The sequence below is a fragment of the Coenobita brevimanus genome, chromosome 97 (assembly GCF_032717465.1).
Source record: "Coenobita brevimanus isolate Jiangsu-jjx chromosome 97, ASM3271746v2, whole genome shotgun sequence".
NCBI classification, from domain to species: domain Eukaryota; kingdom Metazoa; phylum Arthropoda; class Malacostraca; order Decapoda; family Coenobitidae; genus Coenobita; species Coenobita brevimanus.
Window position 1 is genome coordinate 38,378,678 of NC_137050.1, and position 23,435 is coordinate 38,402,112.

Below are 23,435 nucleotides of genomic sequence, written 5' to 3' on the forward strand. Positions count from 1 at the left end.
GCTGCATGTTTTATCATGATTCGCCTCGTGGCTTCCATAGTGACCAGGCTTGCATGTTCTACCTCACTCCCCCCTTCTCCCCCTTATAGTAGAGTAAGTCGTTCTTTCTGTTGTTCAGAGCAGGATTGTCAACTCTGTCCCCTATGGCTTCATTTGCGCGTCCTTCTTACAAGTTGTATCAAGCTCTGCCGGCCCCTATATAATGAGCTCAGTCTCTGCATTAATTGCCACTTAGATCTACTCCTCATTTTGTTCACATCTCTGTCCTCCCCTGTATAGTGTATTATTATTTTTGTGAGTGCTCAGGAAGTTTCCAGCCATCTAGCTGCTGTATAATTTGAGTATAAGTGTTGTTACCATTTTTCTTGTACTGTATGGCCTAAGGCGTTAATTCGTAGGCCTGGTAAGGTTTTTGTGATTCATGTAGAGTTTTTGATGTCAGCCAATATTAATAATATTTTGTATCTGTAATAATATATCTTGCTTTAACTGCGCATTATCCGGTTTTCTCATTTATCAGGGCTGACTTAGATAAATATGCTTTTGTTAAATTCATGTTAATAGAGGCTATTGCAGTTAACCATATATATTTAACCTGTTTTTGCCATTACATTATCCTTATGAGTCCTGAATGTTTAGTTGTTAGTTTGAGCATTAAACTTTAACTTGTAATTTTACCTAACTCTTTTGTTTTGAACCTGGAACTTTGCGGGACAGTAGTGATTTTAGTATTCTCACTTGAAGTGTTCATTATCTCTCTCTGTTCCGTAACAATATATATATACATATCCTAGTTCTCATTGTCGCCTTCAAAGTAGTCCCCTTGGGCATGTATACAGTGGTCCCAGCATTTTTTCCACGAGTCCGTGCATCCCTGGAAGGCTTCAGGCGTGATGGTCTTGAGCACCTCCTACGATTCTGTCTGGATTTCCTCAATCGAGTCAAATCGATGCCCTTTCAGTCGTAATTTCAACTTGGGAAACAGGAAAAAGTTGCAGGGGGCAAGGTCAGGCAAATAGGGTGGGTGGGGAATGACTACCGTGTTGGAGGAAGCCAGGAACTGCCAGACAAGAATTGATGTGTGGGCGGGAGTGTTGTCATGATGCAGGACCCAGTCATTGTTCTTCCACTGTTCTGGACGTTTGTGGCTGATGTTCTCCCTCAGACGCTGCAAAACTTAACGGCAAAACTTTCTGCTGACACATTGACTTGGTGGGACGAATTCCTTATGAACAATTCCTTGGATATCGAAGAAAATGATCAACATCGACTTGACACTGCTGCGCCACTGGTCCGCCATTGCAAAACCGCCAAACCACCTACACACCATGTTATGATAGTATGCGTAGCTCAACAACACGTCCACTCACTGACACGGCCGGGGCCACAATGACACACAAGGGGTGCTGCTGATTCCTCCTAGTGGCAAAAGGCAAAACTGCAAATGGATTGCTCCCTCTGTTCAAATTACCGGAACTTTTGGGTAGCACCTCGTGTATATATATATATATATATATATATATATATATATATATATATATATATATATATATATATATATATACACACGAGCAGATATAAATGTGTGTGTGTGTGTGTGTGTGTGTGTGTGTGTGTGTGTAATTCACCGGGTCAGTCAGGATCACTTGATGGTCGTGATCATCAGCTTTTTACCTTCCCAGAAGGGAGCTTAGAGCTCGTATAGTCCGATCTAAGGGCAAGGCTGTGATCTTCACACACGCACACACCGGTCCCCTTGCTCAAGGGGGACAGTAACCACGCACTTCGTCAGCGAACTTTTCACAACCTGAGCGAGGCTCGAACTCCCGTCTACCAGATGACAAGCGAGAATGTTACCACTGAGCCAGCAAGCGGTGTGTGTGTGTGTGTGTGTGTGTGTGTGTGTGTGTGTGTGTGTGATAAAGGAAATACAATGAGAAACAGCTGATGTTGGAGTATACATGGTTAAAGAGTTTAAGACTTGGAGACTGCATGTACTGTTGCTTGCTGATGATACTGTATTGTTTTGTAAAAAATCAGTTGGAGGTGCAAGGCTTGGTGAATGAGTCTGGAAGTTTTTGTAGGAAGCAAGTGAATAAAGCATAAAGTTATTATCTTTGACTGAAATAAAATGAAGGCATGTATAGTAAGGCTGGATGATCAGAAGATGGGGAATGTGGGTGCCTTCAGATATGTAGATATCATGATGGGAGAGGCCGTAAGTTGAGAGAATGAGGTTCATGAAAAGGAACAGCAGGAAAAATAATGTTACTGAAGGAGTTTGATCTTCACTCTAATGTATGGAGGTGAATCTTGGGCTCTGTTGGAAGGACAAGTCAAGAGTGACAGAAATGGAAATGAGTTATATGAGGGAAGCATATGGAGTTATATGGAGAAACAGACAGGCAAATGTGAATGTGAAGAACCGTTGGGTTGGTGATGTGGATGTTCTGGAAAACATTAGAAATGCCCTAAGATGGTCTGGCCATATGGACAGAATCGAGATTGAGCGACTGACTGGGAGAGAGTGTGTAAATGATGCGGAGGGAGGCTGGGAAGGGGGAGGCTGATGATGAAATGAATGAGGAGAGGGCGAATTATAAAAGGACAACCTGATGGCGGAGGACACAATGACATGGAAACGATTCGTTTGTGGCCATCTCTTCTGGGATTAGGGCGTCTGGTTACAGATAGAAAGACTGTACTTACCGCCTTGCAGTGGCCCAAAGCATCATTGGATATATAATCTTCTTACTAATCATCAGCAGACATAATCGCGTAATATTACGTAACAATCAGACTTTATAATCTACTCTCCCGTGATAGGTATAATCTTGTGATATTAAGGAACAAATAAGTTGTGTTTGACACAAACAACTGTTGTTTATGCTTTGGTAGGAGAGGAAAAGAAGTAATTGATCAGGTGATCAGAAACGAATGCAACTGTACACTTTTTGGTGGGTTCGGTCCAGTGAATTCAGCCAACTGTATGATGGGGCCCAATTCACTGGTCTAAATGTTTTCTCTGTAATTTACCTTCTGATATTATTTGCTTTTTTCCCCTGAAAATAAATGTATTTTTGCTGCTGTGATTATTATGGGTTGAAGGATAGTTGGCTCACAAAAGAAACAAAACTTGACAGCTTGAAAAACAGAAGATACAGTACAATGGGTTTAAGCTAAGTAGACACAGGAAATATTTGCATACCTATGACATGGAGATTGCCCAGATTTAACAAAGATGTGTACTGAGTTCGCTAACCACCTCGCCAAGGGATGTAAAAAATCCTGGCGTCTCGGATTTACTCCACTGACCAATAATTCACACATGACGATGCTGGTGTGGTGCATGCACACCAATCCTTACTACTATTGCAATGCACAGGTTTCTTGATTTTTTATTATTTTGGTAATTTTTACAAATATTTGCCTAAACTTAAAGCGAATGGAAGCACTGTCATAGTCTTTCTGGAAACTACTTGGTCATTATGGGCAAAGCTGGACCCCGCAATATAATCCCCGACCCTGCGAAAAGCTGAAAGTGTTATTCTTGGTGTAACCGACGAAATCGGACCAGCAAGAAACGAGGGATGAGTGTATACTTAGTAAGTATACACTCATCCCTCGTAGCCTGAGTGTAGAGAATTTAAAAGGCTGTAGTCCGATAACATAAAGTAAAATCAGATTGTTGTGCATGTGGATGCAACAACCACCTTTGGTCCTGAAAGACGGTGAGGTTTGGAAGAGAGGTGGTGTTTGACACTGAGGAAGCAGAAATATACAAGAACTGCCTCTCTGTAAACTGTAATCCAGCTACTCCTCACAACAGGATACCGTCCTACATATACTTAAATATTCTGGTGATCTCACATTGGTAGATGTTCCTCCTCTTAAGCCTAACTCTTCACAGCCTAGTTGCTGCAATATGCACATTTTCAAAGCTGATACGGGAGGGAACCCTCGACCTTGGATTTATGAGATTTGCGACCACGAGTTGGTAAGCAAAATGCATTAACATAAATATCAGCCCTGCAATATCTTTTGGGTGACAAATTCTTACAGTAAAGGTTTAAATTTTGCACTGTACGTACCTGCACATAGTGGTGAGCTGGTCTTTACTGACTGGTAGTCCTGTGTGGGGCATCTGAGGTGCTATCCTGGCCAGACACGCGTCAAGCTCCGTCTTGTTGGGGCACTGCGTCGCTCCAACACCCGCTTCTGACAGGGATGTACACATACATTTGTTAACATCTTCAGCATAATAACGCCCGTCTTGTTGTATTTTTGGCACCAACAAACAATTTTATTATGATCAGAGAAGGGTATCTAAACTGTAGACGTTAGTTGCAGCCTTCTGCCTAATCGCTGCAAAACGTTTCCTCTAGGTTGAATAAAAAAAGGAACGGAATTAAAAACATTCGAAATCCAAGTTAAGAATTTGAAATAACCTAATTATGAAGAGCCATTGCGTGGACTAGGTATTGTGCAGTAATATATTTGTAAACACACATGTCAGAAATTAGAAAATAACACACACACACACACACACACACACACACACACACACACACACACACACACACACACACACACACACACACACACACACACACACACACACACACACACACACATCAACCTACTTATACCCCTTGAACACGACCATGTCTTTACTTGTCTTTCTATACCCATATACCAGACGATTTGGTTCACCTTAGTGGAAGTTCCTGTAACTAATGAGATTGTTGTTGTAGTTCATTTTTATCATCTCAAAACAGTCTCCTAAAATTAAAACAATCATCTGGAGGAAGTAAGAAAAAATTACAGAGTGTTTTTTTTAATTTAATAATGAGATGGATGTCAGATCTTAACCTAAAGACGAGACTTGTATCGTGATGCCGATAGGAATGCTGGTTTCTCTGGGAACCCGTAACTTTAGTGGGAGACTCATGATGAAGATGAGGTGGATGACCACACCAAGAAGTACGTAGGACGAGGCTAAGGTATCTTGGTGTATTTGATGAGAGGTTTACTTAGCTATCCTCGAAGGGTACAATATGATCCGTTATGCCAGGATATGATTCTGTTTTCCGGTTGCCGTGGTGTGGAGATGGTCAGTGGTCACTGATTTGACGGATGACAAAAGTCCCATGACGAATACGAATACTTCTGACTCCAACAGTGAGCTGGACCAGGCTCCTTAATGAGTGATTGTATAATGCTGAATGACCAGTGCCTTCAGTACGTAACTGAAGTTACTTCCTTTCATTTCGTAACAGGAAGTAACAGAAACCAGTTCCCTTCAGTCGGTGGCTAAAGCTGATTCCCTTCAGCAGGTGGCTGGATTGGCTATAGAGGAATACGGGACGTGAAGAGACGAAAAGGAGAGTTATATGTCGGGACGAGGAGAGAGGTAAAAAGGCTAGTAAGAGAGATTAGGATAGGAGTGGGTGAGGAATTTAAAAGAAGCATGAGAGTAAAGTATACAGTAGGGACTGTGAGAAACTGTATTGAAAGGAGACCATGAGGCTAAGACAGGTGATAAAGGAAGCAAATGAAGGGTGAAAGATAAAAAAGACAGAATGCTGAGAAAAGAAGAAGGAAGAAGTTATCAGATGGAAGGCACACTTTAAAGAACTGCTGAATACAGAGAACCAAAGTAACGAAGGTATAAATGGTTGGGGAATGACTGAGAGAAGAAGAGAGTGCGTACCGGGGAGTACAAAGGAAAGTAAACAGTAACAAACCTAAGGGGCCTTTCGGGGTTGTTTGTTACAGAAGACATGACTGTGATGTCAAATTCTGAGGTGAGAAAAGGATGGTAAAGCAAGAAGGCTCTCCCAATCGCACCAAATCTCCGGCCGTAGCAGGCAGGAAAAAGTGAGAAAGAGGACCATGTAGCATAGAAAAACTGCCATGGAAATTTCATAGGAAAGACTGGAAAAGCTATATTTTACTCTAACATAATCCGCATGGGAAAAATAATAATAGCGGTATCTGGAAACAATACTGCGCAGCTGTACTATGCGTGACCTGAAAGAAAGGGAATCAGATTGTTTTTGGTTATTATTATTATTATTATTATTATTATTATGTTATTGTTGTAATTATTATTATTATTATTATTATTATTATTATTATTATTATTATCATTATTATTATTTTTATTATTATTATTATTATTATCATTATTATTATTATCATTATTATTATCATTATTATTATTATTATTATTATTAATATTATTATTATTATTATTATTCAGTCATGAATGACTTTAACTGGGGAATCGAAGCCAGAAACTTATCCAAGCGACTTTTAAATGTAATAACTGTATCGCAGTCTACCACAATCCTTGGCAGTTGGTTCCTTATGTTTCATTTGACTGGAAACGTCTGCTTATAATTTTGTAGTCATTACCTCCACTGTAGATTAATTATGCCAGACCACTATGTAGTACTGTACTTATCAGCCACCGCGTTGCCATGTCCACTCAGAATTTTATACTTAAATCAGGTCCCCTTGTAGTCTTCACTTTGATAAGCAAGTTTAACTCTTCCAAATATTCCTCATATGGTTTATTTCTCAGTTGGGAAATTACTTTTGTCACCATTCTTTGAACCCATTCTAGGAATTCTATGCCATCCATGTAGTATGGTGACCAAAACTGTACACAGTACTCCAGATGCCGGAGCATTAATGAACTGTACAGGGTGAGGATTATGTTCGCTGAATTCAATTCTAATTCTCTGCCTATGAATCCTATTAATTCGTTAGCTTTTTTCACTCCCTCTCTGCACTGATGACTGGCTTTTAAATAATTTGTTGCGATTTTTCCCTAAACCTTCTTCTTGGTTTACACTTAAGTTAGGTATCATTCACAGTGTAGGCGAACTTAACATTTTTACTTCCAGTATTTAGGACTATGTACGCATTTATCAATATTAAAATTCATTTGCCACATTTTAGCACAAGTGAATAGTTTATCAAGATCTTTCTGAATTATCTGTCTCTGTTGTGGTGTATCTGTTCTGTTGCCGATTTTTGCATCATCGTCACATTTGTATATTTTACAACATAAACTTTTGTCAGTATTATTGATGTAAACGAACGTCTGCGGCACCCCATTTGCAACATTCATTCAGATTGACTCCTTCTCATTTCAACTCTTTGTTTACGTCAAGTAAAGTAAGCCAGTTTCCTATCCACGAAAGTACATTAAGAACGACGCCATGGATAAATTTTATCAATGGATTTTGTTTAATCATCCATCCATCCATCATCTATTCCTGTGTTATTCCATGAGGAGCGTGGGAGCCCGGGGCTAATCAAGTTGGTCAAACATGAAGATTATTTGAAAGCAATATTGTGAGTCTCCGATGAGATCGTTTTGTTCTAAACGTTTAAGTAGTCTGTCTCGAATTATGGTTAACAACAACCTGCACACAACTGACAAGCCGGTACTTTCCAGGTTGTAATTTAGTACCCATTTTAAATATCGGAGTTACGTCAGCCAGTTCCGATTCATTTGGTACATTGCCACTTCTTAAGGATATGTTCAAAGTCTGAATTAAATGTTCCGATATTTCACTCATTACCTCCTTTAATACTCTTGGATACCTTACCTGGCCCTGGAATTTTGCTCATCTTAAACTGATGATCACAGTCAGTATAGCTCTCATTTATTAATATGTCACTGATTCTGATACCTTCATCCACACTTTAACAGGAAGACAGAGAAACAGAAACTGAATTTTCTATGGTAAAGGCAGAGGCAAAGGAAGTCTTAAGTATTTCAGCCATCTCGGATTCTTTAATATGCTCTCCATTTTGTAAGTTAATCGGCCTATAGATAATGTTAATCTATCTATCTATATAACTAGGCTGCTTCCCCCAAGGAAAGGGAGGTAGCCGAGACAGGACGACACACTCCCCATTTACTCATCCATTCAAACACATTCATTCGCATCTTAGCCCCAAAGGGGAGAAGGGACAGATCCTCACCGCATCACACTGCACAAGGGTCAACTGCGCAGTGCAACCAGTGACATCCGCAGCAGGGCCCGACAGCAGAGCTGGTTTACCCCTGCCACATCATAATAGACCCATCCCCTTAACCCGCACCAGACCTGACTAGCTGATCAGACCAAATGCGGGAGAATATCCCCTCAGGGCTGCGTCATCATTTATTCATTCACAATTTCTCTCCATTTATTTCTGTCACGCACAGCCACTCTTCCTTGCTCAACAGACATCCCTCTTGCATCCAGCGCTCTCTTCACACTGTCCATCCATCCTATTCGTGGTCTTCCTCTCAGCCTTACACCTCTCACATCAGATCTAGTTATCTTTTTCACCAATCGCTCATTATCCATTCTCTCCATATGCCCAAACCATCGCAACACCCTCTGCTCAATGTTAATACCATCTCATTTCTTATGAAACTAAAAAATTCCTTTGGGTGTGATTTGCTGATGACTGCAAAATGAATTTCAGGAATTTTCTTGCTTTCTCTTGTTAACGTTTTAGCTTTACGACAAAGATTTGATATTCGTTACTATTGTGTTGAATGAATTCTGTGGCTTTATATTTCAGATGTGCAAGTTTCTTCTCTGTAGGACAGTTCCTAATACCGTATTGATACACCACCATTTTGGTTTTTACTTTCTGCAGGTCGTCTGTTTCGCATCGGAACACATGATTTGACAGCTTTACTATGACTCTCAGAAAACATTATTCCCCAAACATCAATGACATCTGCTGTTTGAGCAATTGAATCCCAGTCATTGAATATACTACTACTTTTCCCATTATGTTTGTCTATTTGTTTGCACCCTCTGTTTAGCCGAAACGGTGTATTACAGAGCAACAATTTTTGAATCAACGTACCTAAAATGCTTTAACTTAGAGAATGAAAAAAAAAAAAAAAAATGGTGCAGTCGGCCTCCGGTTACCAGACATGTGGCTAATTAACAAGCGTCCATATTTTATATTACACGGTAAATGTAGAGGGGCTTTGCTGTCGAGTTTCATGTCTCTGCAGAGAGAGAGAGAGAGAGAGAGAGAGAGAGAGAGAGAGAGAGAGTCTTCCTGTCTATCTGCCCTCCGTGGAAATCAAGCGGGATGCATATACTGTAGAACTCTTTTAACAACTCCAACAGGTGTAACTTCTTCCGACGAGTTTAATCATTTTAAATGTGAACTTTTACATAAACTAAATTGGCTTCTCTGATGTCCAAGATTATAATTAATCAGAAATATTCAAGTCAACATGGTGGAAAAATGGTAGCCAATTACCGAAGAATTTTGTAATTCTATAACCATATTTTTTAGCTACAGCGGTTCAGATGGGTAGACGGAATGGTGGGATGGGTGGGCAGGTTGGTGGGTGGGTGGGTGGGTAGTGGGAAAATAGGTCCATGGTAAAAATAGCTCCATGGAGAATATAACCCTGGGAAAATGGGCCCAAGGATAAAATGGAAACCCGAGGGTCTTCTACGACAAGGAGAGGCATCCTGGGTCCCAGGTAATGCACAATCATAGGGTTTTACCCAGGTAATACCGGGTACCCCTACTAGTTACTACCTATAATTACTCTCGGTTTTTGAAAGCCGGCTTTCTTGTAGTTTGGAATTTTCTCATAACTTGACTTCACAATGTTATCAGTGAAATGTGACTATACGATGGTCGGTGGTACTAGATTCTTCTGCTTTTCACTATCAACTAAGTTTTCTAATGTGAAGACAAAGACCAAGATATTTTCCCCCGGTATTGGCTGTTCTACCAGTTGATATGTGACTCTTTTACAGGTTTGTGAATGGTTCTTATCCCATGTGTGAGGATATAGGTCCCATCCCTCATCTTATGAGTAGGTTAAGATCTCCAATCATTACACTATCATGAATACAACAGATCTCAGCAATTTGTTCATACAGTTATTTGTCTAAACTTATAATGCAAGCTATGGGCTTCTACAAAGAAAATTTTAATGTTTCAATTTTTCAGGAGGGAGTACCCTCCTTACTTGGCTTGTCTGAATCGACTCGCCTGTTCGCCCTGAACACTGTGTACCCAAAAGAAACACACTGCATCACTCAGGAGAAATATGGCCAAAGCACACTCACACAGTTCTGTTCAAGTGAAGGCCATCTTCAACAAACAAGGCTGGCTGCTGGTAGAAATTGCTTAGACAAACTCTACATCTTCCTATAAACAAAGTGAATTCAAGCAATTGTTTATACTGAATGCCTTACTGCAAAATGTGTTTTCAGTTCCGATCCTCGATATTATCCCTGATATTAAGATATTACTGACTTGTAGAGCTGTACCATCGTTTTGTACTTCTCCAACAGGTTCCTCAGATTTGGTTCTCAAAATACGATTAGTACCTGCATGAACAACAACAGTAGAAGTAGCCGGAGTGGAAAAAAAATTGATGGAACAGAAATATTAAAAACAATGAGAAATGTCGTAATGGGGAAAGCTTCAGGAATTGATGGAGTGTGTGGTAAAATATTGAAATTCGGGAAAGAGTTAGTGATAGAATGAATGTGGATGATGTGCAGATTGGCCTGGAAGGAAGGTATGGTCCCGCAGGGTTCAGGCATTTTTTCCCTGGTACAAAGGAAATAGGGAAAGAGATGTGTGTGTATCTTACGGGTTTTTGTCTTCATAGTATAAAAAGAAAGGAAATAACTGAGAATAACAAGGGGGTTTAGGGGGGGAAGAGTCTGTTTAGGTTGGATATTCATTCTAAGATGTTTAGTGGAGAAGTATCTACAGAAGGGAAAGAGATTACTGGTATAAGTGGTCTTCATGGATCTAGAGAAAACATATGACAGAGTGAACAGACAGAGGATGTAGAAGGTATAAAAAATTTGGGAAGTAGATGGGTAGTTGTTACATGCTGTGATGAGTGCATTTAGCAGAGCTAGGACTGCAATGCCTGTGGATAGTGAATCAAGTAGGATGTGTGATCTGAATGTTGGACTGAATCACAGGTGTCTCTGTGGTTGTTCAGTGTGTATATCGATGTTTATAAAAGATTCTCTTTAGAGCAGTGGATGCTGGAGTGTCTCTAACAATAGGGTAGGATGTGGAAACTTCCTGTACAGCTGTTTGCTGACAATACTCTATTGTAGCCCTTGAAGCATGGCTGACAGCACTGGCTGTCAGAAATCAAGTCTTCAGAACCCCACAAGTGATGGACTCAACTCAGCCGTTTTGCTTTTCCCACAATTGCTTGAAGTGACTGCCATTTTCCTTTCTCCCCACTACATCATGCAAATATGTGGGAGGAGGGAGAACGGCATGGGCAATCCACCATGCGCCACGAAAGGGCTAGGAATTTGCACTTTATACAGTTCGCTTGCCGTTAATGCCACCTGACCACCTTCTGCCACCTCCACCCCTGCCAGACTGCCAGCTCACACAAGAAAGGGATTGCGTGAAAATACGATGATGAGGGAACTAGAGGTGACAGTGTCATCATTGTTGACTGGAGAGACAATTCCAGCGGATGAAAGTACCACGTGGAGAGTGACGTGAACCGTCCATCCTCCTGTGCCTCCTCCCACAGAAACAGAAAAACATGGAAAATTTTATTGTAAAGAACAAGTGTTATAATGGAAGTAAGGACAGGCATTCATTTAGTGACATACGATTTTAGAAAAATTAAGTTATTAGAAGACAAGGAAAACTAAGAAATAAGTTTTAAACTAGAACAAGAAGTTGTGCCAAGGCACAGGAAGCTCGTTCCCAGCAGTTATTTTAGTGCTGACATATGAACACAACGGGATATGTAGTCAAAGATGTCACACATCAAATTTGGAGTAAACTGGGTGAAAACAAATTGTATGCCATTTGAAATTTTAGGCCCGACCCACCTGACATTGACCCCCATACCACTACCTGGGAGGTGACTCCTTCTGATGTAATGAAGTATGTCATAGTATGCAGATTTGAAAGATGCACATTTAGGTTTTGGTTTCATGTCGATATAACGAATTTGACAGGAGTTACAGCAAAAATATATATATATATATATATATATATATATATATATATATATATATATATATATATATATATATATATATATATATATACAGTATATATATATATATATATATATATATATATATATATATATATATATATATATATATAAATTTTTTGGGTCGATGGTCCGGGCCTTCACCCAATATGGTCCAAAATTTAATCAGGTGATCAGAAGAGCATAGCCCATCATCCCTGTACTTTTAGTCAAAATCGCGTAAAGTTGTTAACAGACAGAAAGACAGACTGACGGACAGACAAACAAACAAAGAGACAAACCGAGTGAAAACAACACGTCCCCGAGCCCCTCCTGGACGGGGACGGGTAAAAAACATTTAGAAATGGGTGCCATTCCTGTACTGAAGTAAGAAATTAGATAAATAAGCGCATTATATTTAAGTAGGACGAGTGAATCTATTATGATGTGGCAGGGGTAAACCAGCTCTGCTGTCGGGCTCTGCTGCGGATGTCACTGATTGCACTGCGCAGTTGACCTTTGTGCGGTGTGATGGGTGAGGATCTGTCCCTTCTCCCCTTTGGGGCTAAGATGCGAATGAATGTGTTTGAATGGATGAGTAAATGGGGAGTGTGTAGTCCGGTCTCGGCTACCTCCCTTTCCTTGGGGGAAGCAGCCTAGGTTATATAGATTGATAGATAGGACGAGTGGGAAAGTCTAAAGGGGTATGAGGAAGTGAGAGAGGCGCAGACCCGTCCTGCCTGGGCCAGCCTGGCTTGCGTACACAGTTCAGCCAAGGCAAAGACTCACGTGCTCATCAAGATGCAGTCTCACTGCTACTCCAAAAATGATACCTATTTTCGTCTTCATGCTCCACAACGCATCCACCTAGACACCTTGGGACACTTGCTGTGGATAGATGAAAGATTCATGAGCGTTTTGGTCTATTACTGGATGTTCTAGGTGGTGCATTTGGCGAGATATGATGGCTCTGAAAACAACAAGCAGCGTGCCAGGTTTAACACCAGACTCTAGGGGTCAAGTGAATCTGGTTGAGCTGCAAGGCGTGGTGAATGAGTTTGGAAATTTGGGAGGAAAAGGAGAATGTGAATGCACTCAAACACTTAAATAATGTGATGAGTAGGGATGGAAATTTAGAGGATGAAGTACTCGAAAAGATAGAGCAGGTCAGAGGAGTTGCTGGTTCATTGAAAGCAGGGATAAGAATTAAGGAAGTAAGCAAGGAAGTACAAAACAAAAGTTGTTGCATGATGGTATTGTGGTCCCCATTTTAACATATGAAAATGAAGCTTGGACCCCGTTGAAAAGACACAGGACAAGAGTGAGAGGAGTGGGAATTAGTTATTTGAGAGGAATATGTGGATTTACATGGAAAGACACAGACAGACACATGAGAATGTAAAGGAGCTTTGTGGTGTTCATGTGAATTTATTAAAAGCATTAAGAGGATTGATGTCACATAGTTTGACCATCTAGAAAAGGTAAGGAAAGAGAGAATTGTTAGAATAGTGTATGTGAGTGAGATGTAGGGGGAAAGGAAGAAAGGGAGACCAAAGATGAGTTGGACGGATGGAGTGGAGAGATATATTTGAGGGAGAAATATCAATTATAGGATTGTGAGCCAAACATCAAAGAAGAGAGCGACGTGGAGGCAATTTGTGTGTGGTATCCATTACGGGATTAGGGCCTCTGACAGTAAATAGATAGATAGACAGATAGATACATAGATAGATAAAGTGATTCAAGCCGGTTCCCTTCAGCAGGTGACTGGGTTTGAGGGGAAGTGAATGAACTCGCCCCTTCCCCTGATTTGGCTGGTTTGAAAAGTAGGCATAGTTAGGACCAGTCTGTGTACTTGCTGCAGAATTGGGTGGCGGTATATTCGTCTCTCATTTTCCAGGTTTTCTTCTCACTGCCAAAAGCTTAGAAATAGGATTGCAACATAAAGTGTTTTTCCCGACCCTCCGGTCATCAAGCTTACGAGAAAATAGGTTATAGGAACACCTTGCAGTGCTCTAATATTAACTTAAAGAGAGTAGAAAGCATTATTAAAAAAAACAAAGGACATCTCTGATAGCCTCCTCTTTTCTACTCTGATGGCTTTGTAGCTATTTCTTCTACTGATAAAGCAGATCTCTTCGCTCAGACTTTCTCCTCCAATTCCACCTTAGACGATTCCGGTGCTGTTCCTCCATCACTTCCCCCCTCTGACTTCCTCATGGCTAACATTAAAATTTCTTCAGCTGATGTATTTTCTGCCATTGCTGCCCTCAGTACTAATAAGGCATATGGGCCTGATGGAGTCCCTCCTGTTGTTCTCAAGAACTGTGCTTCTGTGCTTACACCCTGCCTAGGCAAACTCTTTCGCCTTTGTCTGTCAACTTGTACCTTTCCTTCTTGCTGGAAGTTTGCTCTCATTCAGCCAGTCCCAAAGAAGGGTGACCATTCCCAACCCTCTAACTATCGCCCAATTGCTTTAACATCCTGTATCTCAAAAGTTTTTGAGTCTATTCTTAATAGAAAAATTTTAAAGCATCTTTCCTATCACAACTTCTTTCTGATCATCAGTATGGGTTCCGTCAGGGGCGCTCCACAGGCGATCTTCTCACCTACCTTTCAGACTCCTGGTCATCCTCCTTTCGGGACTTTGGCGAAAGCTTTGCCATTGCACTTGACATCTCAAAGGCTTTCGATCGAGTCTGGCATAAATCTTTAATTTCCAAACTGCCCTCTTACGGTTTCTATCCTTCTTTCTGTGCCTTCATCTCTAGCTTCCTTTCTGGTCGTTCTATAGCCGCTGTTGTAGACGGCTATCGTTCTTTTCCTAGATCTATTAACAGTGGTGTTCCTCAGGGCTCTGTCCTATTACCAACTCTCTTCCTTTTATTCATCAATGACCTTCTAAGCTGTACATCTAACCCTATCCACTCATACGCTGATGACTCCACCCTTCACCTTTCCATTCGATTCCCACAACGTCCGTCTCAGCAGTTGCTTCAGCAGGCAAGGGATGAGGCTATGGCACACCTAATGTCTGACTTGGCTCGTATCTCTGACTGGGGTAAAAATAATATGGTTGTTTTTAATGCATCAAAGACTCAGTTTTTGCACCTATCAACCCGACAAAATCTTCCACAGGTATACCCACTTATGATTAATAATACTCAACTTAATCCTGCATCATCCTTGAACATGCTTGGGGCTTCATTTGCTTGGGACTTGTCTTGGAAAGATCATATTACATCTCTTGTAAAATCTGCTTCCAAGCGATCGGGTGTGCTAAGCCGACTCCGTTCCTTCTTTACCTCTGCACAATTGTTGACTTTATACAGGGGTTTTATCCGCCCCTGTGTGGAGTACAACTCTCATGTGTGGGGAGGCTCCCCACATACAGCTGTTCTCAATAGGGTGGAGTCAAAGGCTTTTCGTCTCATTAACTCTCCCCCTCTTACTGACTCTCTTCAACCTCTGTCTCTTTGCCGCAATGTTACATCTTTATCTCTTTTCTATCGCTACTTCAATGGTCACTGTTCCTCTGAACTGTCTGCATGCATTCCTCCACTTCTACGACGGGCGCGTAGCACCCGTCTAGCAGCAAACTCTCACCCCTTTTCTGTCTAACTCTCTAATGCAAGAGTTAACTGTTACTCCCAGTCCTTCATTTATGCAACAGGTCAGCTCTGGAACTGTCTCCCTCTGTCTGTATTTCCTGCTTCCTTTGATCTCCAGTCTTTCAAACGCAGTGTGTCCAGGCATCTCGAAATGAATGGATCTTGAATTTGGCTCTCTTGTATTTTGTTTTTCTCTTGGAAGGAACAGTGTTTGCGGGCTCATGGCCTTTGGTTCCTTCTTCCTCACATAAAAAAAAAAAGCCGCACTCATCTCTGCAATATTGCAAGGAGTAAGAAATACTTAGTTACAGGGGAGTTGGAGATGCAAACCCCAGATGTCCCACCCTTTATATAATCTAGCCCTGGCGTACAAACTTTCGTGTGCTTACGTAAAAATTTTGGCGATTTCTCCCATGGGGGCAGTCTTCCCTCCCTTCACCCCTATGTGGAGACAACCACTGGGGGTCCTACCCTGTCTAAAGTGTGGCAGGTAACATATACCAATATGCCAAATTTCCTGTTCCTAAGTTAAAAATCCTAACAATGCATAAAGGCTTGGGGATGAAACCCTAGGGGCCCCCTCCTCCGTCGGTGGTGGCCTTTGTGGGGTCTCACCCGTCCTAAAAAAATGTCCCCACTCCCGCCAGTGGGGTCATCACGAGTCTCACCGTGCCTAAAACGTATCGGTGGTAAATGCCTACCAATATGCAAAATTTTCGTGCTTCGAGGTTAAAAACTACGACCCTGCATAATGACGTTGTCGGAACCCTCGGGAGCTGCCCCCTCCCCCGTGAGGAGCGAACTTCGGTGGTTCTATCCTTCCCGAAACGTGGCCGGGATGAACATCTATCAATATGTAATATTTCATGATTTTCGGTTAAACTCTTTCTCCGTGCATAATGGCTTTGGCCGAGAAAACCGCCGCCCCTTCCATGGGGATCAGCCCTTGGGCGTCCCATCATGTTCATAAACTGGCACACACGAAGCTTTACCAATGTGCAAAAATTCATGAACCTTTTTTATGCCAGGAAGAAGCAACCAAAGACCAGAAGCCCGCAAGATTGTTCCCTTCAAGAAAAAACAAAAACAATAAAACAGAGAACCAAATTCAACATCCATTCATTTCGAGATACCTGGACACACTGCGTTTGAAAGGCTGGAGGTCATAGGCAGTAGGAAATACAGACAGAGGAAGACAGCTCCAGAGCTGTCGTGTAACATACACGAAGTAATGGTTAATTCTTGCATTAGAAAGCTGGACAGAAAAGGGATGAGAGTTTGTTTCTAGACATGTGCTGCTCGTCCGCCATAGTGGTGGAGGGATGCAAGCAGACAGTTCAGCGGAGCAGTGACCATTGAAGTAGCGATAGAAAAGAGATAAAAATGCAACAGTGCGGCAAAGAGACAGAGGTTGATGGGAGCCAGTAAGAGAAGGAAAGTTAATGTGACGAAAAACCTTTGACTCCACCTTGTTGAGAAGAGCTGTATGTAGGGAGCCTTCCCACACATCAGAGTTGTAAACAACTGTGTAAGGATAAAGAAGACACGGAGTCGGCTTAGCACACCAAAGTTCTTGGATGCAGATTTTACGAGAGGTAATATGATCTTGCCAAGATAAATCCCGAGAGAATGAAACCCTGGGCATGTTTTTAGATAATGCAGGACTGAGTTTGATATTGCTAAAAATTAGAGAACGGTATGCTCCTGTGAAAGATTTTGATGGATTGAAAGATGTAAGAAATGAGTTTTTAAAGCATTAAAAGCAACAAGATTACGTTTACCCCAAGCAAAGATATGAGCCAAGTCAGACATTATGTGTGCCACAGCCTCATCCCTTGTGTGTTGAAGTAATTGCTGAGATGGACGTTACAAGAAGCGAATGAAAAAATGAAGGGTCAAGTCATCAGAATATGAGTGGATTGGGTTACTTGTACAGCTTAGGCCATTGATGAGTAGAAGGAAGTAAGCTGGTGATAGGGCAGAGCCCTGAGGAACACCACTTTTGATAGCTCTTGGAGTAGAATGGTGGCCGTCTACAAGAGCAGCTATAGAAGGACCAAAAAGGAATCTAGAGATGAAAGGACAGATATAAGGATAGAAAACGTAAGACGGCAGTTTAGAAATTAAATATTTATACCAGACTCAATCAAAAGCCTTTGATGTGTCAAGTGCAATGGCAAAGCTTTCGACACAGTCCCGAAAGGAGGATGACCAAGAGGATGAAAGGTAGGTGAGATGATCGCCAGTGGAGCGTCCCTGGCGAAACCCATACTGAAGATCGGAAAGAAGGTTGTGGTATAAAAAGAAAAAAAAAAAAGAAGAAGAGAAAAAAAAGAAAGACCATTCTTAACAGTTTTGGCTGGGGCACCTGTAACCCTCAGCCTCCTCGAGGAGTGGCCCTAGTGGTTCCCGCCCTGCCTGAAACCTGGCCATAGGGGAGGTTTATCATTGTGCAAAATTTCCTATTTCTAACACTCCTTCCAGAAGGCCTGGATTCCATTCTGCAAGAAAGTATAGGAACTCAGCGAGTGCGTGAGTGAGTGAGTGACACACTTCGGGACAAGCACTATAATTGGCCGTCTGTCTTAGTAAGGGAAAAATTTGGTAACTAATCGGACAAACAACACTGCTAAACTCAGTCCATCTGAATCTTGAGGGTGAAGCCTAAAAGACTCTGTCACTGTAGATGTTTGGCTGTTCGAATGAAGAAACTTCGGACAACAGAAATTTCTTTATTCTTTAATTTCTTATGCCCTTATACTCATACCTTATACTTCCTCAGCCTGTCTCTTCCACTACCTTGTAAACGCGATGTGCCCAGGTATCTCGAAATGATCACCTCTTGAATTTGTTTTCTTGTCTTCTTCCTTTGAAAGGGACAAGTTTCTCAGACTATCGTTTTTGGCCTCTCTTTTTGTCATACAGGTAGAATATTTACCATTTATATTAGCCATTGAATGTTAATCTAAAAAAAAAGTTCATTGCTAAGGAAGAATTCCAGTAGTAGTTGATGGCTACAGGAATTAAGTATCTGAAAATTAATCAGATAAATTTCTTGTCCTGCACAGACGTGGCGTTCTGCCTGTCCACACTAATTTCATCATATTATTCAAATGGCAGCTCAGTTTAACTAATCAAAGCCACACAACTTTTATGACATATCAATAGTTGTTTTGATTCACTATCATACTTTTGTGACTGAGAAGCTACATTCTATTGTTCACACCACACTGTATTACACACTAAGAAAATTACTGTCAGGTAGGAGTAGCAGAACTTTCTGTCTGGCAAATTGACGTGATCATATATATAACAATGTGTGAACGGCTGAGTATGTAACTAATGGACGTTAAATCGACTTAAAATTCGTCTGAGGACATTATTACAATTACTTTCCTTTATTGGCTTTTTTTTTTTTTTTTTTTTTTACATACAATCTCGCTGTTACCCTCTCACGGCGTAGCTTTGGTTACTGCTGAAGAAAAGGAAGGCTTCGATTCATACCCACTGACTGCATAAGCGCCATTAATGCAGACAGTTAATTTTGTTAAATGTCGCCCTCTCCTTAGATCAACACCTTTTATAACGGAAGTTGCAAACAAGTCCCCAGTTGTCTTGCTGGAGTGAAAAGACATAGACAGAAACAAATATTGGTTAAGAGTCTCATGAACACATATAAACCAGCTTTTTCAGCAGCGATATGCACGTACTGTACTATCCCATGCAGAACCGACTACAGGTCAGTTAAAACAATGTAAATCCTATCGAGTGCATTAGGTCATTAATACAGTTAACCACTGTGGGTTTAAGACTGGAGGAGGCGAAGTTCTGTGACTTCCATTTTCCTTTGCAAACTACAGTGCCATTTAAAACATACATATGTATAACAACTGCATAAGGGTAAGTAATGCAGATAACGAGTATGGGTTTCACAGATGAGGAGGGAAAGTTCAGCGATCTCCTCCTCCTCTGTTGCCGTGTACAGTTAACGCTCATCTATGAGCAGTAATTGTAGCTGCAACGCAAAAGTCATGTAGTTACATCTTATTACCAGAAGTTGTTTATACCTTAGGAAGAGTAGGTGTTTTGCTGTATTCATGTACCCCAGGGGTCAGGGATTGAAATTAATCAGGGATCACGTTGCCAAGTTTGGGTAGGAGAATATACAGTATATATTCGTACATTCAAAATTGCTGTCATCCGATATTAGTGGTGACTGTGATCCTAGGCTCATTTGAATATGAACCTAATGGTTTGCAGCTCAGTCTGCCTTTCTGTGCAGTCCATCTTCCTCCGGTCGGGGGAGAGGGTGCGCGGAACGCTTGTATGACCGGACATAAGGGCCGCTCGAATGTAGCAGTGCCACTGCGTGAAGATATCAGGGTCCCGCACCAATATGGGTTACACGCAAAAATGAGACAACTTTTTACAAAGCGCCAAGTGACTCGAGTGAAACATGAGTTCTGGGTGAAAGTGGAAGCGTTCATGGAAAAGTTTGACACGAATGAATGTGTTTCTGATTGGAGATATGAATAGAAAAGTGGAGATGTCAGGGTAGATGAATTAGTTGGTGAGTGGAATGTACCCTACTGAAGTAGATTAGAATGGCGGCAGTTCTGTGCTGGACATTTGCGTGGGGAAATACTTGGCAGTGATCAGTACCATCTTTGGCACAGGATGATCCACAGATATACATGGCGAATGACAAGGAGGATGGGTGGTGGGTTAGATAAACGGAAGGCAATGATGGATAATATGTGTGTGTGTGTGTGTGTGTGTGTGTGTGTGTGTGTGTGTGTGTGTGTGTGTGTGTGTGTGTGTGTGTGTGTGTGTGTGGATGAGCGAAAATAAGAAGATCACGAGAGTGTATAGAGGTTGGGGAGAGGACTATACTCGTATTATCATTATATAGTAGTATCCAAGGTAGAGGTACAAAAGTGTTGGGTGAACAGAAGAAGAGAAAGACAGAAGGAAGCATTTCCTGCAAAGACAGTAAGCAGGCTGCAGGAGAATGGAAGAAGGGCAGATGAAGGAGGTGGAAGGCACGTGTAAGGTATTCAGAAAAGAAATCTTTGCAGCATATGAGGTAGTCTGTAGGGTGAAGAGGAGACTTTAGAGGTTGCAGGGACAGCATGGTGGAATGATGAGGTGAAACGAGCTGTGGCATAGTTGGGAGGTAGAGTAATGGACGATGTGGAGAGACGAAAAGGGACTTATGTGAAGAGAACAGGGAGTGAGGTCAGTGTATGAGAGAGTAAGAAAAGGGTGGATGCTGAGTTTGGAAGAAATCTGAGTGTAAATTGGAGGAAGTGAAAGAAACTGTTTTGGACGGATGTGAAAAAGGGAAGAAGGGGTGATAAGGGATGCAGTAGAGAAGTGAAGGAAAGAAACAGCAGAATGTTGGGGGTGGAAAGAACGCTTTAAAGATTTTTTAAATATACGATTAGAGAGCAAAAGAGATAAAAAATAAGTGGTTGAGAATGGCTGGGAGAAAAGGAGAGACGACTCGGGAGGAAGAGATCATTAGAACGGAAAGCTTAGAAGCAATGAAGAAAGTCAAAATGGGGAAAGCCTCGGGAGTTGATGTGATGTGTCGTGAACTGTTGAAACATGGAGGTGAATTAAGTGGCAGAATGGCCTGCTCCCTCGTCGCCTCTCAGCTCTGGAGGGTTGGAGGCGGAGGGAAGAGGCACGGGCTCACTCTTCTCTCCCGGCATGTGCAAATTGGCCTGGGAGCAAGGTAGTCTATCTATCTATCTATAGCCCGACGCCCTAATCCCGCAAAGGGTGGCCGCAGACAAAACGCCTCCAAGTCGCTCTGTCACCCACCATTTGACTACCCTCCCCCCAACTCACGCCCCCCTTCCCTCATATACCTCTCAACTCCATCACTCCACCTCATCCTCGGTCTACCTCTCCCTCTCCCTCCCTCCACCTCACCTACATACACCCTCTTAGTCAGTCTTTCATTCTCCATTCTCTTCACATGTCCAAACCACCTCAGTGTATTTCTCCTAATCTTCTCAACCACATCCACATCCACCCCACAGCGTTCCTTCACTTCTTCATTTGTCAACCTGTCCCTCCACGTCACTCCACATGCTCCTCTCAAGTAACTCATTTCCACTGCTCTCACTCTTGACTTGTTCCCCTCTTGCAAGGTCCATGCCTTGCTTCCATACGTCAGGGTAGGGATCACAATACTATTATGCAGTGACTTCTTAACTTCCATACTCACCTCCCTATTTCTCATCACTGCTTTCAGTGTACCAACAACCTTCCTTCCCTGCTGTACCCTTTCACGCACTTCATCCCCCAAAGTTCCATCCTTACTCATCACACTACCCAAGTACTTGAATGCACTCATATTCTCCATATCCTCACCATCCAACCTCACTGCACACTCTGTGACTTCATTCCTCTCAAACACTATAACTTTACTTTTGTTTACATTAACTTTCAGATTCCTCCTCCTACACACTGTCCCAAATTCATTCACCAAACCTTGCAACTCCCATTCATCTTCACTCAACAGTACTGTATCATCAGCAAACAGCAACACTGGAAGCTTCCAAATCTCACCCTCATCTATTAGAGCCACCCCCACATCCACTGCCCTACCCTGCACCTCCTTTACAACCCCATCCATGTATATATTAAACAGCCATGGAGACATCACACAACCCTGTTTCAGTCCCACATTGAGATCAAAGAACTCACTCAGCTCACCATCCACTCGCACCGTAACCCTAGCTCCCTCGTACATACTCTTCACAGCACTCAACAATTTCCCCTCTACTCCATATATTCTTAATACCTTCCACATACCTTGCCTATCTATTCTGTCATAAGCTTTCTCCAAGTCCATGAAGGCAGCATACACTTTCCTTCCCTTCTCTAGATACTTCTCCACTAAACATCTTAGAACAAATATCTGATCTACACACCCTTTTCCCTTCCTAAATCCCCCTTGTTCTTCTCCAACTAGCTCCTCTGTCATATGCCTAACCCTATCAATGAGTATTCTACCATATATTTTACCAGTCACACTAAGCAGGCAAATACCTCTATGGTTACCACCTACTTCTCTCTCTCCTTTTCCTTTGTATAAAGGAACAATTATACCTGATTTCCAGTCCTCTGGAACCCTTCCCTCTTCCCAAGCCAATCTACACAACTTCCATATCCACTCCACAACAATCTCACCCCCATACCTAAGCATTTCACCACACACTCCATTAATTCCTGGGGCCTTTCCCAACTTAATTTTCTTCATCGCTTCCACTACTTCTGACCTACTGATCTCTTCCTCCCTCCTCTCATCTCTTCTTCTCCCAGCCATTCCCCAACCACTTATACTCGCACTGCTCTCACTCTCCACCTTCAACAAATCCTCAAAGTGCTCCTTCCATCTCCTCAGTTTCTCTCTCTCCTCCACCAACAATCTATTATTCCTATCTTTCACTACCCTACTATTTCCCCTTTCACACTGCCTTACTTTCTTTACCTCCTTCCAAAACAATTTCTTACTCTCCCTCCATTTCACATTCAGATTCCTCCCAAACTCCTCATCCACTTTCTTTTTACTCTCCTTCACCAGTCTCTTAACCTCCCTTCTCCTGCTCACATATACCTCTCTCTTCTCTCTCTCTCATCTTCTCCCCTACCTCTACTTGCTAACCATTCACTATATGCCTTCTTCTTTTGTTCCACAGCTCGTTTCACCTCATCATTCCACCATGCTGTCCCTTGCACACCCTTGCATCTCCTCCTCACTCCACAAACCGCCT

General features: G+C 41.9%; 1 protein-coding gene across 1 annotated transcript in view; it reads right to left on the reverse strand.

Annotated features, from left to right (window-relative positions):
• LOC145413658 (uncharacterized) overlaps window positions 1–4,692 on the reverse strand; it is a 365,386-nt gene extending 360,694 nt beyond the window's left edge. Inside the window, exons 1-2 of the mRNA XM_080283314.1 lie at window positions 4,689–4,692; window positions 4,092–4,218 (exon numbers count right to left, since the gene is read on the reverse strand). Coding sequence (XP_080139440.1) covers window positions 4,092–4,218; window positions 4,689–4,692 — 131 coding nt within the window. The remainder of the gene's footprint in view (window positions 1–4,091; window positions 4,219–4,688) is intronic.
• Window positions 4,693–23,435: the final 18,743 nt, after the last annotated feature.